Below are 13,768 nucleotides of genomic sequence, written 5' to 3' on the forward strand. Positions count from 1 at the left end.
GAGATCTCAAATAAACAACTTGATAATAATATCCCTCAAAGAGACAGAGAAACAAGAACAACAACAACAACAAAACAAAACAAAACAAAAAAAAAACAAAAAAAAAAAAAAAACCCTGAAAAGTAAAAAGAAATTCTAACATAAGCTGGATAAGCAAACAAAAATATACTTAAGACCAACAAAGCAGTGGGTACTTTCTAAAGATAAATACAGCTGAAAAACACTAAAGGCAATGACTGTTAAAAAGGAGAGAAGATGCCGGGGGTAGTACGTAGGACTTTAGTTGTCCAGCACACAGGAGGCAGAGGTAGGCAGACCTGACTACCATGCAGTAGAGCTTTGCTTTTTTTTTTTTTTTTTTTTTTTTTTTTTTTTTTTTTTGGGGGGGGGGGCGCCTTGGTTTGATTTGATTGGGTTTTGTTTGTTTGTTTTGGGTGTTTTGTTTTGTTTTTGGAGACAGGGTTTCTCTGTGTAACCTTGGTTGTCCTGGAAATCACTCTATAGGCCAGGCTGAACTCAAACGTATAGATCAGCCTGCCTAGGACCCCCAGGTGCTAAAAATTAAAGGCATGTGCCACCACTGCCCAACTTTTTTGGTTTGGGGGTTTTGTTGTTATTGGTTTTTTTTTAAGGTCAAGACAATCAAAAACTCAAAATTTGCAACTTTAATTAGTAATATGCTGAAAAGGAATTCAAAGTGCCTGGATATCTGTAGCAACAACTCTGCTACAGTAAACATTACAGAACATGAAAATAAGTTGGTATGATATTATTTACCTCCACTCAAAATTTTATTTTTAGACTCTAATATTTGAATTTCATAAAATTTTCCTATTGTGAAATGTGACCCACCTTTTCATTTTTCTTTAAATATTGAAAAATTTTAAATACCAGTAGCTAGTGAACCAAAGTACAAGATTAAGAAGAAGGCATAGTTTGTTATTCCCAGAGTTCCCAAATAAAAGTATTTGTTGGGTGTGTCAGGAGAAGGCTGATGGTTAAACAAAGGCCTTTGCAACAAGCCTTGAGTTTAATCCTCTGGGCTCTGTGTGGCAGAGAAAGAAGCAATTCCTGCAAGTTATCCTTTGACCATTACACCCACACACTTGAATAAACACATGCACATACACATACAAATAAATAATAAATGTATGCAAATCATGCACAGATAGACAGAAAAATGCAATTTTAAAATGTTTAAGTCTTATAATAGGCCTGAAATCCCTTTTGTCTTTCCTACTACTTTGATGGCCTGAATCTCTTTTCAACATTCAGAATATTGATCTCTCAGTTTTGTTTTGTTTGTTAATGTACTAAAATATGCCTCAAGGGAAAATGATGATATTATCTGCCCTACCTCTTTATTGCTCAGGAGTTGGGAGGATGGAGGGTGTGTAAATTATCTAAAAGTAATTTACAGTATTAAGAGAAGGCAATGCTCCCTTATCCACCACAGTCATAATCTAGCTATCCAAATATGGTCACACTAAGCAATATACTATTATGCTTTAAACTATTCCAATGCTGACAAATTATACAATTAAATGTAACATCAAATTTCTAAAACAAGCACTGACTTACAGGGAGGAGGGTATTAGGAGATGCTTGGGGTGGAAGGTAGGATATATATATATATATATATATATATATATATATATATATATACCAAATAAGCATTTACACCTGAACTATAAACCTAGTCCTCTTTCCACTTTTAATTTTGAGATAGAATTTCACTAAGTTGAATGCCAAACTGGCTTTGAGTTCACTCTGAAGTCAATCTGGGCCTGATTTTGCAACCTTCCTAGCTAAGCCTCCTGAGTAATTAGAGCTGCAAAACTGTCACCAGACTATTCTTAAATTGACAATTACTCATATAGATTAAGCCATTCAATAATTCCAGTGTACACTTCTGAAAGCCTTACAGTTCCTACAGTCAAAATTTCTAGCTTTCATGTTCTTTTCGAAGAGCTATGTCACTTCTCCATTCATTTATCCAAAAGAAAAGGAATTTATAGATAACAAGAATGATCATGGGGGTTGGGGGGTGCTGTCTTCACAATGGGAAGCAGCTGTTGCACTTATACTTATGAACATTTAAAGGTACATCAAAACAAAGGGGAAGTATTGAAAAACACAGACTGCATGTTACTATGGGATATTGCTAAAAAGGTTTAGTGAACTGACAAATGGAATGAACAAAAATATTTTTATCAACATTTATACTTCTTCTGTATTGTGGAAATCTTTATTATTTTGCTCTTTTAAAGTCACTACATGTATACCAGACAGAGGTAGTGCAGGCCTTTTAAACCTAGCACTCAGAAGACAGAGGTAGGCAGATCTCTGAGTTCAAGCCCAGCATGGTCTACAGAGCAGAGTTCCTAGACAGCCATGGCTACACAGAAGAACTTGGTCTAATAAAACAATAAATAAATAAATAAAAGTCACTACATAAAGCTGGGCATAATAGAGGCAAACACCTTTAATCCCAACACTTGGGAGACAGAAGCAGGAGGACCTCTGTGAGTTCAAGAAGATGGATGGATGGATGGATGGATGGATGGATGGATGGATGGATGGATGGATGGATTTGCGGGGTGGATGGATGGATGGAAAGATGGATGACTACATGAACACATACATAATTAAGATTACCATTTCTAAAACTGATCTCTTTTTATTTAAATGTAAAGTAAGTTTTAAGTTAGCTGAAAAATAAACTTACACAAACTACATTCTTGGTATAAATTAGCAATTTTGTGCTGAGAGTTTTCTATTATAGTACACATTTAATAAATAATTCTCCCAAGTGAAATTTTAGACTGGAAAATGTTAGAAGATTGTAGGACAGGGCTAAGGATGTTCAGAGTCTAGATTCTATCCATAGCACCACACAGATACTGAAGAGGTAAAGGCACAGAATCAGATGTTCAAGATCATTCTCTACTACATATTAAATTCTCAAAAACAAAACAAAATCAGAAAAAGAAAAAAAAAAGTAGTTTAAATATTTGTTTCTCCTACTCACTTCTGTGCTCCCTGAGACAACAGCTTTGTCCACGTTCACTAAGGATGGCTCTTCCATTTGGCATATTCCCAGTGACCATTCTACACATCGACGATGAGCCCAGCAAGTGCCTAAAGTAAGAAAATGAACAATATAATAAATACTAGAGGTATTAATGCAACTTGAGTGGTTCATGATTCTAATTTCAGTACTCAGGAGGGTGAAGTAAGAGGATCCATTCAAAGTCCACCAGTGCTATATAGTAATGAGTTCGAAGCTAATGAGGACTACAGAATAGGAATTATCTCAAAAACCAAGCGAAGATGTGTGAAAATACAATATATCTGCAGAAGATTCCATATTAAAGTAGCCTTTCTCCAGCTGGCCCTGATGATAACTGGGGGTGAGAAGACCTATTTGGGAAACTTTCAGGAATACAAACTCACAGGGCATAATCAAGACCTACTAAATCAATATGTCTTGTACTGCAGCACAGTAATCTTTGTGTTAACAAGCCTTCCAGTGATTCTGATGTACCCAGGAAGTTTGTAAAATAGTAATTACTTCTTCCATAAGCAAAACTCCCTTAGTTGTTTTACTTAAACACCATCCTATTTAGTGTCTTTACATAAAATGAAAAGAACTGTTTAATACAAAGTTGATGACAAGGAGCATGGAAAATTAATTGCATTTACTTCAATTCTATGCAAGAACAACCATCTGATTGAATTCTCCTTTGCATAACACTTGGCCTACCATCAACCATCAGTCCAACTGCAATGGATTCCCAGCAGCACCCCACTCTGTGAGTCACCACACTGCTGCAGTACATAAACCACCTGAGTTTCACTCCCACTGATTCGAGGCCTGGACTAAAATGATCCCTATGTTTTGACAAGACTCGTTAAAGTTTTTCTTTCAATTGTAAAGTACCTACGACAATCAAATGCTTAGTCAAGCAAACTTAATTATGACACATTTTGTAAGTGTCCTGTTACATGATCCTACTTATTTCTAGAATTTACCACTGAATCAGCACCAAGTATAAATGATTCTAGAATCAAATGGAAGCTGTTACAACGAGAGGTCCTTACCTGTGGAATCAAATAAGGCTTGGACATCAATGGCATCTGGAAGGCCAACCAGACTGAGTTCATCCCATAGCTTGGCAGCTTGATCTTCACAAGTTGTCTGGGTGCTTACACTTACACAAGAAACAACACTCTGCTGGGGAGATCGTTCTCTAAAAACAATATTAAGAAAGATAAAAGCTGTGAAAGAATAATCAGAGAAATCATTTCATTTTATAACAATGAGCACAAAGTATGTCAAATAAAATTTAATTACTTCATTACAGCCACAAAAATTTCAAGCATTCATCTGTTCTTATTATTCACAATATTAAAGTAGGTGTTACATTATCTTATGTTAGCAACAGTTAAAGTCTCAATCACAGGAAATTTGACAACTACAGTTATTAATTCATTTTTTCCATTGAAAATTAACTCATTCTACCCAAAAATCATGTTTTTAAAAAGACAATGAAAAATTTTTTTCAGTTTTATGTATAAAACATGTGAGAACATTTTAACATACAGTATCTTAATTCACAGCTGGCAGGTAACTAAGTGTACAGACTATTTCCAAGAAAAAAAATGAAAAGCCATTTGAGTCTAAAAAGAGAGGGAAAAAAGTGACCGTGTGAACTGTAGCTTTCCCATGATCCCTATGTATCAACAGCTGGTCCTGCATGATGTTGAGTAATATCAGACTGTATCATACAAAGTAAAAGGAAAACAGGTCATAAGGGCATGAAGAATAAGAAAGATAGCATAAAGAGATAAAGATAAATAACAAAGTTGAAGTATTTACCACATGGAAGACTTGAGGTCTGGTGAACAACAATACTTTAGCTATTAAGATTATTTAATAACCCTTTTGGCTGGGGAACACACCTAGCTGGTCAGCTCCCTTAAAGACACCATATCCTAAGACATCCTAGAGGAGCCACTGCACTCAGAGCAGTGGGTAAGGACCCCCTCCCACTACCCTAATCCCTAGAGCTACAACTGGGAGCCTGGGGCCCTCAGGACCCCACAGCCACCCAAACCCCGCCCCTCCGGAATACCACTCCCCTTCCACCCCTTACTTGGTCCTTTTGGCTGGGGCACACACCTAGCTGGTCTGCCCCCTTGAAAACACCATGTCCTGAGCCATCCTAGAGGAACCACTGCACTCAGGATTTCAGTATCCCAGAGGTGGCCTGAGTCCCAGAAGTTCTTCCACCCAGGAGCTCAGGATCACAGGATCACAGAGACATCTGGACTCTGAGGAATTCTGGCACAAGCAAGGTAACTGGAAAGACAGGCTCCAGTCCGACACAGTGAGTGCAGGTAGCACTAGAGTTAACCAGATGGCAAAAGGTAAGTGCAAGAACATAAGCAATAGAAACTAAAGTTACTTGGCATCATCAGAACCCAGTTCTCCAACCATAGCAAGCCCTGGATACCCCGTCACACCAGAAAAGCAGGATTCAGATTTAAAATCACTCCTCATGATGATGATAGAGGACTTTAAAAAGGACATAAATAACTCCCTTAAAGAAGTACAGGAGTGCCAAGCAGTGGTGGCGCACTCCTTTAATCCCAGCACTTGGGAGGCAGAGACAGGCAGATTTCTCGAACTCGGCCAGCCTGGTCTACAGAGTGAGTTCCAGGACAACCAAGGCTATACAGAGAAACCCTGTCTCGGAAAAAAAAAAGAAAGAAAGAAAGAAAGAAAGAAAGAAAGAAAGAAAGAAAGAAAGGGAAAGGGAAAGGGAAAGGGAAAGGGAAAGGGAAAGGGAAAGGGAAAGGGAAAGGGAAAGGGAAAGGGAAAGGGAAAGGGAAAGGGAAAGGGAAAGGGAAAGGGAAAGGGAAAGGGAAAGGGAAAGGGAAAGGGAAAGGGAAAGGGAAAGGGAAAGGAAAAAAAAAAAAGAAGTACAGGAGAACACAGGTAAACAGGTAGAAGCCCTTAAAGAATTGCAAGAAAGCACAACCAAACAAGTGAAGGAATTAAACAAAACCATCTAAGATCGAAAAATGAAAGTAGAAACAATAAAGAAATCTCAAAGGGAGAGACTACCCTGGAGATAGAAAACCTAGGAAAGCAATCAAGAGTCAGACGTAAGCATCACCAACAGAATACAAGAGACAGAAGAGAGAATTTCATGTGCAGAAGATACCATAAAAAACACTGACACAACTGTCAAAGAATATGCAAAATACAAAAACCTCCTAACCCAAAACATCCAGGAAATCCAGGACACAATAAGAAGACCAAACCTAAAGATAATAGGTATAGATGAAGGTGAAGACTCCCAACTTAAAGGGCCAGTAAATATTCAACAAAATTATAGAGGAAAACTTCCCTAACCTAAAGAAAGAGATGTCTATGAACATACAAGAAGCCTACAGAACTTCCAAATAGACTAGACCAGAAAAGAAAGTCCTCCAATCTCATAATTAAAACATCAAATGCACAAAACAAAGAAAAAATACTAAAAGAAATAAGGGGAAAAGGTAAAGTAACATATAAAGGCAGACCTATAAGAATTACACCAGACTTCTCACTATAAAAGTCACCAGACTTCTCACTATAGAGACTATAAAAGCCAGAAGATCCTGGACAGATATCATAAAGACTCTAAGAGAACAAAAATGCCAGCCCAGACTACTATAACCAGCAAAACTCTCAATCACTATTGATGGAGAAACCAAGATATTCCATGACATAACCAAATTTACACAATATCTTCCCACAAATCCAGCACTTCAAAGGATAACTGATGGAATTCAAGGCCCATACCTAAACATAGTAAAAGCAATATACAGCAAACCAGTAACCAACATCAAACTAAATGGAGAGACGGTTGAAGCAATCCCACTAAGATCAGGGACTAGACAAGGCTGCCCACTTTCTCCCTACCTATTCAATACAGAACTGAAAGTCCTAGCCAGAGGAATTAGACAACAAAAAGAAATCAAAGGGATACAAATAGGAAAGGAAGAAGTCAAAATATCACTATCTGCAAAGGATATGATAGTATACTCAAGAACTCGTAACCCTGTTAAACAACTTCAGCAAAGTGGCTGATTATAAAATCAACTCAAACAAATCAGTAGCCTTCCTCTACTCGAAAGATAAACAGGCTGAGAAAGAAATTAGGGAAATGACACCCTTCACAATAGTCACAAACAATACCTTGGTGTGAATCTAACCAAGCAAGTGAAAGATCTGTATGACACAAACTTCAAGTCTCTGAAGAAAGAAATAGAAGATTTCAGAAGACTGAGAAAATTGCTGGGTTAGTGGTAAATCAGCAAGTACTGCATGGATGTGTGAAACACAATAAAAGTCTGTTCAACTGTAAACTGATGAGATCCAAAAATAGGTTAGATGTCATTTTTGCCTACCAATGATTTAATTTCAAATTTAAATTTAAATTCAAAACCACTTACCTTCTCTGTCCTCTTTGCTTTCGTGGAGCATAGTTTTGTATTTTCTCACAGGTCCCACTACTGCTGTCATCGATGTCCTTGTTAGGTTGATCTCTCCAAGGTAAGATAAGTCCAGGTGTTACTCTGAACTGTTTCAAGTCTCCTTGTCCTAAGGAACTTTTCTCCCCACAATAACAAAAAGCGCAGAGCTGTTCACTGGTGAGGAAGATAGTGAGAGAGAAAAGTAACTTTACGCAATGACCTTAGTTATATTTTAAACAAAGTTTTTCACTATATTTTCCATAATCCATATTGTAAGAATAACCAAAATAAGTAACAACTATATATTTGAAATTCTATTTTTCTATAGTATAAAAAAGTATAGTATAAGAAATCTTCTTTCAAGATTTATTTTTAAATCACATGTAGATATCTGTAAGGTATATACAGGGTCTCACAGATGTAAAAGGGCACTGGAGCTCCTGGAGCTGGAGTTACAGGCAACTATAAACCACGCAACATTGATATTGGGTATTCAACTGGGGTACACTGGAAGAGCAGCAAGAGGTATTAACCATTGAGCCGCCTTTGTAGCCTTTGGGGTGCTTTCAATCATTTATTATTGTAGTCTTTATGTGCATGATATACAAGTATTCTATTCTAGCACTGAACTACACCCAAACACAGCATGACAAAAACTCTGTGAATCGAGGTATGAATTCTCATATATGAACAGTATCATGAGTGTGCCATAAGATGCATGTGGAAGCCAGTTAACTATGTAAGGTATTTTTCTTTGCCTTCTACCTTGTTGGAGATAGGGTTCTCTGGCACGTTTCCTAGTGTGTACACCAAGTTAACTGTCAACCAAATCTAAGGGTTGTCCTGTCTCTATACCCCACAGGAGATTTGGGATAACAGAATGCTGTGCGACATCTAGATGTATTATGGGTTCTGGTGGGTCCTCACACCTGCATGACAAGCACTCTACTCATTCAGCCACTCCCAAATCAAACCTAAGTATTAAATCTATCCATCTCAAAAGGAAATGTACATATTAAATCTGACAACCATATACTTGGGCTCTGTAAAGCCTATGCTAACAATATTTATTTACAACTTTATAAACATCCTTTATGCATGTTATATGTACCAGTATATATGAAGAAAAATAAGAGAAATAGTTTAGTAAGTTTGAGTTTTTAATCAATTGGAGGACTCAGGAGACAAACTGGATTAAATAGGAGGTAATAAAGACTGTGAGGTTAGTTTCTATGAAGATGTTATAGCAGATATATGACATTATCCATCTGTGAAGACCAACAAAGACTCATGAAGAGTCAGCCATGATGTGAACTTTTTGTGAATTAAAAGCTTACATTTAAAAGAAATGTAAAAATATTGATATATTAACTACAACAAGTATACCACACTACTGCACAATATTAATCTACAGGGGACAAGAGAAAATATAAAAACAGGAATATTCTGCACTATCTGCTCAAATCTTCAGTCTAAAAAATTTAAAAAGAAACTATTACACTTAATAAGAGACCTTGCAGGACTTTTCTATGAGATTTTTCTTATAATAAATATACATGGATGGGTGCAACCAAATACCACACCACACACACACACACACACACACACACACACACACACACACTCAGAAACAATGTATGTGATGGTGAGGGTCTCAGTGTGTAGCCATTGCTGGCCTGAATTCACTATACAGATTCTGCCTCCTTGTCCTAGGATTAAAGGTGTGTTCCACCATGTCTGGTTCCACTTGTACTTTTTAACAAAGACAAACATATTCTAAAAATAGATAACATATGGGGGTGCAAAAGCTAATGTATTATCAGTATCATACAAATAATGTATGATCAGTATCATACAAAATAGTAATCCTTTAACCAAAATACAAATTGAAGTATGTACAATACCATGATAATAAAACATCATGAAAACTTTGTAAAATGAAGCTAAAATTCTAATCAAAAGAGCAGTTATTCACTTACAGAAATTAAAACTTTAGATGTTGATAATTTAAGTTTTCTGTAAAAAAGGTCACATGAATCTAAATGAAGACAATGACAGAAAATTAAAAGAAAAAAAGACTAGGAGCTAGAAAAATGGTTCAGTGGTTAAGAGCATTTATTGTTCTTGCAGGGAACTTGAGTTTAGTTGCCAACACCCACATAAGATCTCACAACCACCCATGGCACACACATAGTACACATACACACACCCACACATACACACACACACACACATAAAAGAAATAAAAAATTTTTTAAAGAAACAGATTGGGATAATACAATAGAAACTAATGAAATAAAGATAACAAAAAAATCAGAACCCACTTACTTAAAAATATCTCTGGGAAGGGCTAGAGAGATGGCTCAGGGGTTAAGAGCACTGACTTGTCTTTCTAAGGTCCTAAGTTCAATTCCCAGCAACCACATGGTAGCTCACAACCATCCAATACCCTCTTCTGGTGTTTCTGAAGTGAGCAACAGTGCACTTACATACATACATACATTAGATAGATAGATAGATAGATAGATAGATAGATAGATAGATAGATAGATAGATAGATAGATAGATAGAATCCTTAAAAAAAAAAAAAGCTCTGGGAGGATAAAGGGGGTGAAGTGCAAACTAGTTTCCTAGAATAAAGAAAATAACTATATAGACAACAGCAACAACAAAAATAATGAATGGTCATTCTTACTACTTCTTTTTAATATAATGGCAGAAATCCTAACCTAACTTGGCAACAGAAATAAATAAAAAGCATCTTAAGAAGAGAAGTAAAATTATATTTGCTGATGACAAAGCCTAGTTAATGTGCATATTCAAAATTCTTGAAGGCTACACCCAAAAACTGTTAGAACTGAATATTGTCAAGTTACAGGACACAAAATCAACATACAAAAATCTGCATTTCTATTTGCTAATAAGTCATTTGAAAATTCAGACAATAATCTCAATCATAACAGCCAACAGATAGCTTATATAAATTTAGGTGAGTGATACATTTATAGACTTAGAACTACATACATGTGAGAAAAAAATCTTAACCACAAAAAACTTAAAAAGCAAATACAGTACACATGCCTGTAATCCTAGCACTCAGCAAACTGAAGCTGGAACTTTACAAGTACTAAGCTGGCATGGTCTAATGAGACCATGAAGCAAGATGACAAAGTGGAGAGAAGAAAATAAAGCTAAATCGTACCCCCTTACGTCAAAGCACACGATAAAGAGATTATAAATCTATGTCACCAATGGAAGAAGATAGGGATCTAAGAAATAAAGCCACATATTTACTATCAGTGTATGTTTGCCAGACATGGCAAGAGACGGGTCGTTTACAATGATTAGTGTTAGGAAACTGGAGAGCTATATGCAGAGAAATAAAACTGTTGTCTCAGACCACATGCAAAATTCAACTCAAAACTGATGAGTTCTGAAATTTGTAAAACATATTATGTTTTTTTTTTTTTTTTTAAAGAATTCAAGACAGGGTTTCTTTGGGTAGGCCCTTTTGTCCTGAAATTTGCTCTAAAGATCAAGCTGGCCTCAAACTCAAGACTTCTGCCTGAATCTGTCTTCTGAATGCTGTGATTTATGGCATAGGGTATCAGTGCCTACCAAAATACTATTCTTTCATTTTTAAAATATTTAAACCTCTCAAAATATTGGGGTAAAGTGAACTAAGTATAACAAATACCTGGATACTCTTCACCTAGATCCACAAGAGAGTTAAAGAATTCAGAAATTATTACAATAAGAAGGTGGTTGGGGAGGACACTTTCACAAAATATTAACTCCTATGACAAATGACACAAAACTTCAAAGAACTAAGACAGAAGCTGATTAAAGTACATTCACAAAGAGTGGAAGTTAACTCTGAGGAGAGACCATGCCTTACAGACTATCTTACTGAAACAAAAAGAACCTAAAATGTTAAATACAACTAAAATGTCACATTAAATAAAATAATCACTAACCCTAATGAAGACCAGATCTTAGATTTGATGATACTTTTTACAACTAAATTAGACTATGGAAACATAGTCTAATTAGACAGAGAAAGAAGTAAGAAGATAATTAAGGTCTCTTAAAGACCACGGCTTCAACCAAGTGAATAGGCAAAGTCAAGATGACAGGAGATTGTGAGTTAATCAGGTATGAACTATGAAGAAGATACAAATTACAGACTAATCCATAAGCAACCAGATAAATATTGGTATTATTTGTTGAAAAGGAGAACAAAGAGGTGGAATAAAGAGAAGTTTGGGGCACTCTAAGGGCATCTAATATATTTCTCTATGAAAATGTTAACTTGGAAGACATCAGAGTTTGTATTTTAGGAATATAGCCTCACTGGAAATATGAATTTGTGACTGATAAAGACACAGGCAAAGCTCAACAGCTATTAGATTAGATGCACTTCCCTGAGAATTAAAGGAAGGTTGAGGCAGACAGGATACTCAGCAACGCTCAAAATATAGAAGCAGAGGAGCATCTTGACAAGATTTAACACAGGATAAAAGAGGTTGAGAATATTCAATTATCTAATACATTCATAGTCTTATTCAAGACTTCAAAATAGAAATTGAAAAATATAAGTCATGAAAGTTGAATTACATACTAATAGATTATAATATCCCAATTTTAATTATTATTTTTTCTTTCTTTCTTTCTTTCTTTCTTTCTTTCTTTTTTTTTGTTAGTTTTCCTGTTGTTGTTTTGAAACAGGGTTTCTCTGTGTAGCCCTGGCTTTCCTAGAACTCACTCTGTAGACCAGGCTGGGCTCTAACTCAGAAACTTGCCTGCCTCTGCCTCCCAAGTGCTGGGATTAAAGGTGTGTGCCACAACTGGCAGGCTTACTTTTTTATTATTATAAATAAAAAATTTTCATCCAGGCAGTGGTAGTGCATGCCTTTAATCCCACCACAAGGGAGGCAGAGCAAGGCAGATTTCTGAGTTCAAGGTTAGCCTGGGCTAACCCAGCCTGGTCTACAGAGAGTGTTTCCTGGACAGCCATAGCTTAGGGAAGAAAACAAAAAGAAAAAGAAGGCCCACTTTTATCATTATGTTATTTATTCTGTGTGTACAGCACATAGGCACACATATCACAGTCAGAAGACATTCTACTGGAGTCAGCTCTTTCTTTTGACCATGTGGATCCTGAGGATAAAACTTGAGTCATCAGACTTAACAGCAAGTGCCTTTATCTTCTGAGCCGTCTTATCAGCCCCATTTCTTTTCATTGTTGTTACAATTTTATTTATTTATTTACTGTGAATGGAGAGGACTCCTTTCTTAAAGAATGAAGAGAGGGTATGATTTCAAGTGTGTTAAGTGTATACATATCAGAAATTCCTTTTTTAAGGTTCCTAGCAATTTTTTAAAAATGTGTTTAAGTGTTTTACCTATGTATATCTATGTATCACATGTGTGCCTGGGTATCCACTGAGGACAGAATACTCTAAAACCAGAGTTGCAGACAGTTTCAGTCACTATGTTAGTAGTAGGGGCCAAACCTGGTTCCTCTGATAAAACTGTGTCTTGCCCCCCCCACACCCCTCCCCCAAACTTAATTCTTACATTGGGGCTCTTAGCTTCTCAGTCAGGAATAGCATATAGCTAATATCACTACTTATCTGGAATGGGTAGACCACTATCCTAGTATACCCTCTTCTCTCCAATGCCCACAGCATAGCCAACTTCTATGCCAACATCGCACAGGGGTGTCAAACTTAAGGGTACTTAAATGGCCAAGCACCACCCAGGTCGTAAACCCTGTCTCCAGTCAGTTCACCACCCTTTCCCCTGTCAGTGTCTCTAGTCCAGCTCTCTTCATTGTCTAACCTGATTTTGGCTTCTACACCAACAGAGACCAGGGAGTTTGCAGATTCCTCAGACACAGACCGATGAAGAGCTGAGACTGGTTGTTTGCTGCTATCCACTTCTGTTTCAGCATCCTCTTCCACAGATTGTTCTTTGATTTCTGCTTCACAGTAAACAAGAGGATATAAAGAGTCATTTTGAGTTCAATTACTGAAAATTTTACCTACAAAGAATATATAATAATGGAAAAAATAAAACAAATGATAACACTTCACGAATCTGGAAAGTTCATATACATAATTAGTGTCAGTTTGCTAATACAAAACAATCATCAGCATCATGTAAGCTGTGGTTCCTTGTGCCTTGAGGCCAAAGTACAACTGAGAGAAGGTTCACACTAGAAATAACTGTTTAG

General features: G+C 36.5%; 1 protein-coding gene across 15 annotated transcripts in view; it reads right to left on the reverse strand.

Moving 5' to 3' along the window:
* Kmt2c (lysine methyltransferase 2C) overlaps positions 1-13,768 on the reverse strand; it is a 212,319-nt gene that overhangs the window by 124,458 nt on the left and 74,093 nt on the right. For 12 of the 15 annotated variants that reach the window (XM_076913271.1, XM_076913260.1, XM_076913267.1 and 9 more), the window contains exons 3-6: positions 13,375-13,516; positions 7,510-7,704; positions 4,105-4,253; positions 3,032-3,141 (exon numbers count right to left, since the gene is read on the reverse strand). In XM_076913271.1, coding sequence (XP_076769386.1) covers positions 3,032-3,141; positions 4,105-4,253; positions 7,510-7,704; positions 13,375-13,516 — 596 coding nt within the window. The remainder of the gene's footprint in view (positions 1-3,031; positions 3,142-4,104; positions 4,254-7,509; positions 7,705-13,374; positions 13,517-13,768) is intronic. The other 3 variants (XM_076913265.1, XM_076913264.1, XM_076913259.1) reach the window with 1 other exon arrangement.

This window comes from Arvicanthis niloticus, chromosome 15 (assembly GCF_011762505.2).
Source record: "Arvicanthis niloticus isolate mArvNil1 chromosome 15, mArvNil1.pat.X, whole genome shotgun sequence".
Classification (NCBI taxonomy): Eukaryota; Metazoa; Chordata; class Mammalia; order Rodentia; family Muridae; genus Arvicanthis; species Arvicanthis niloticus.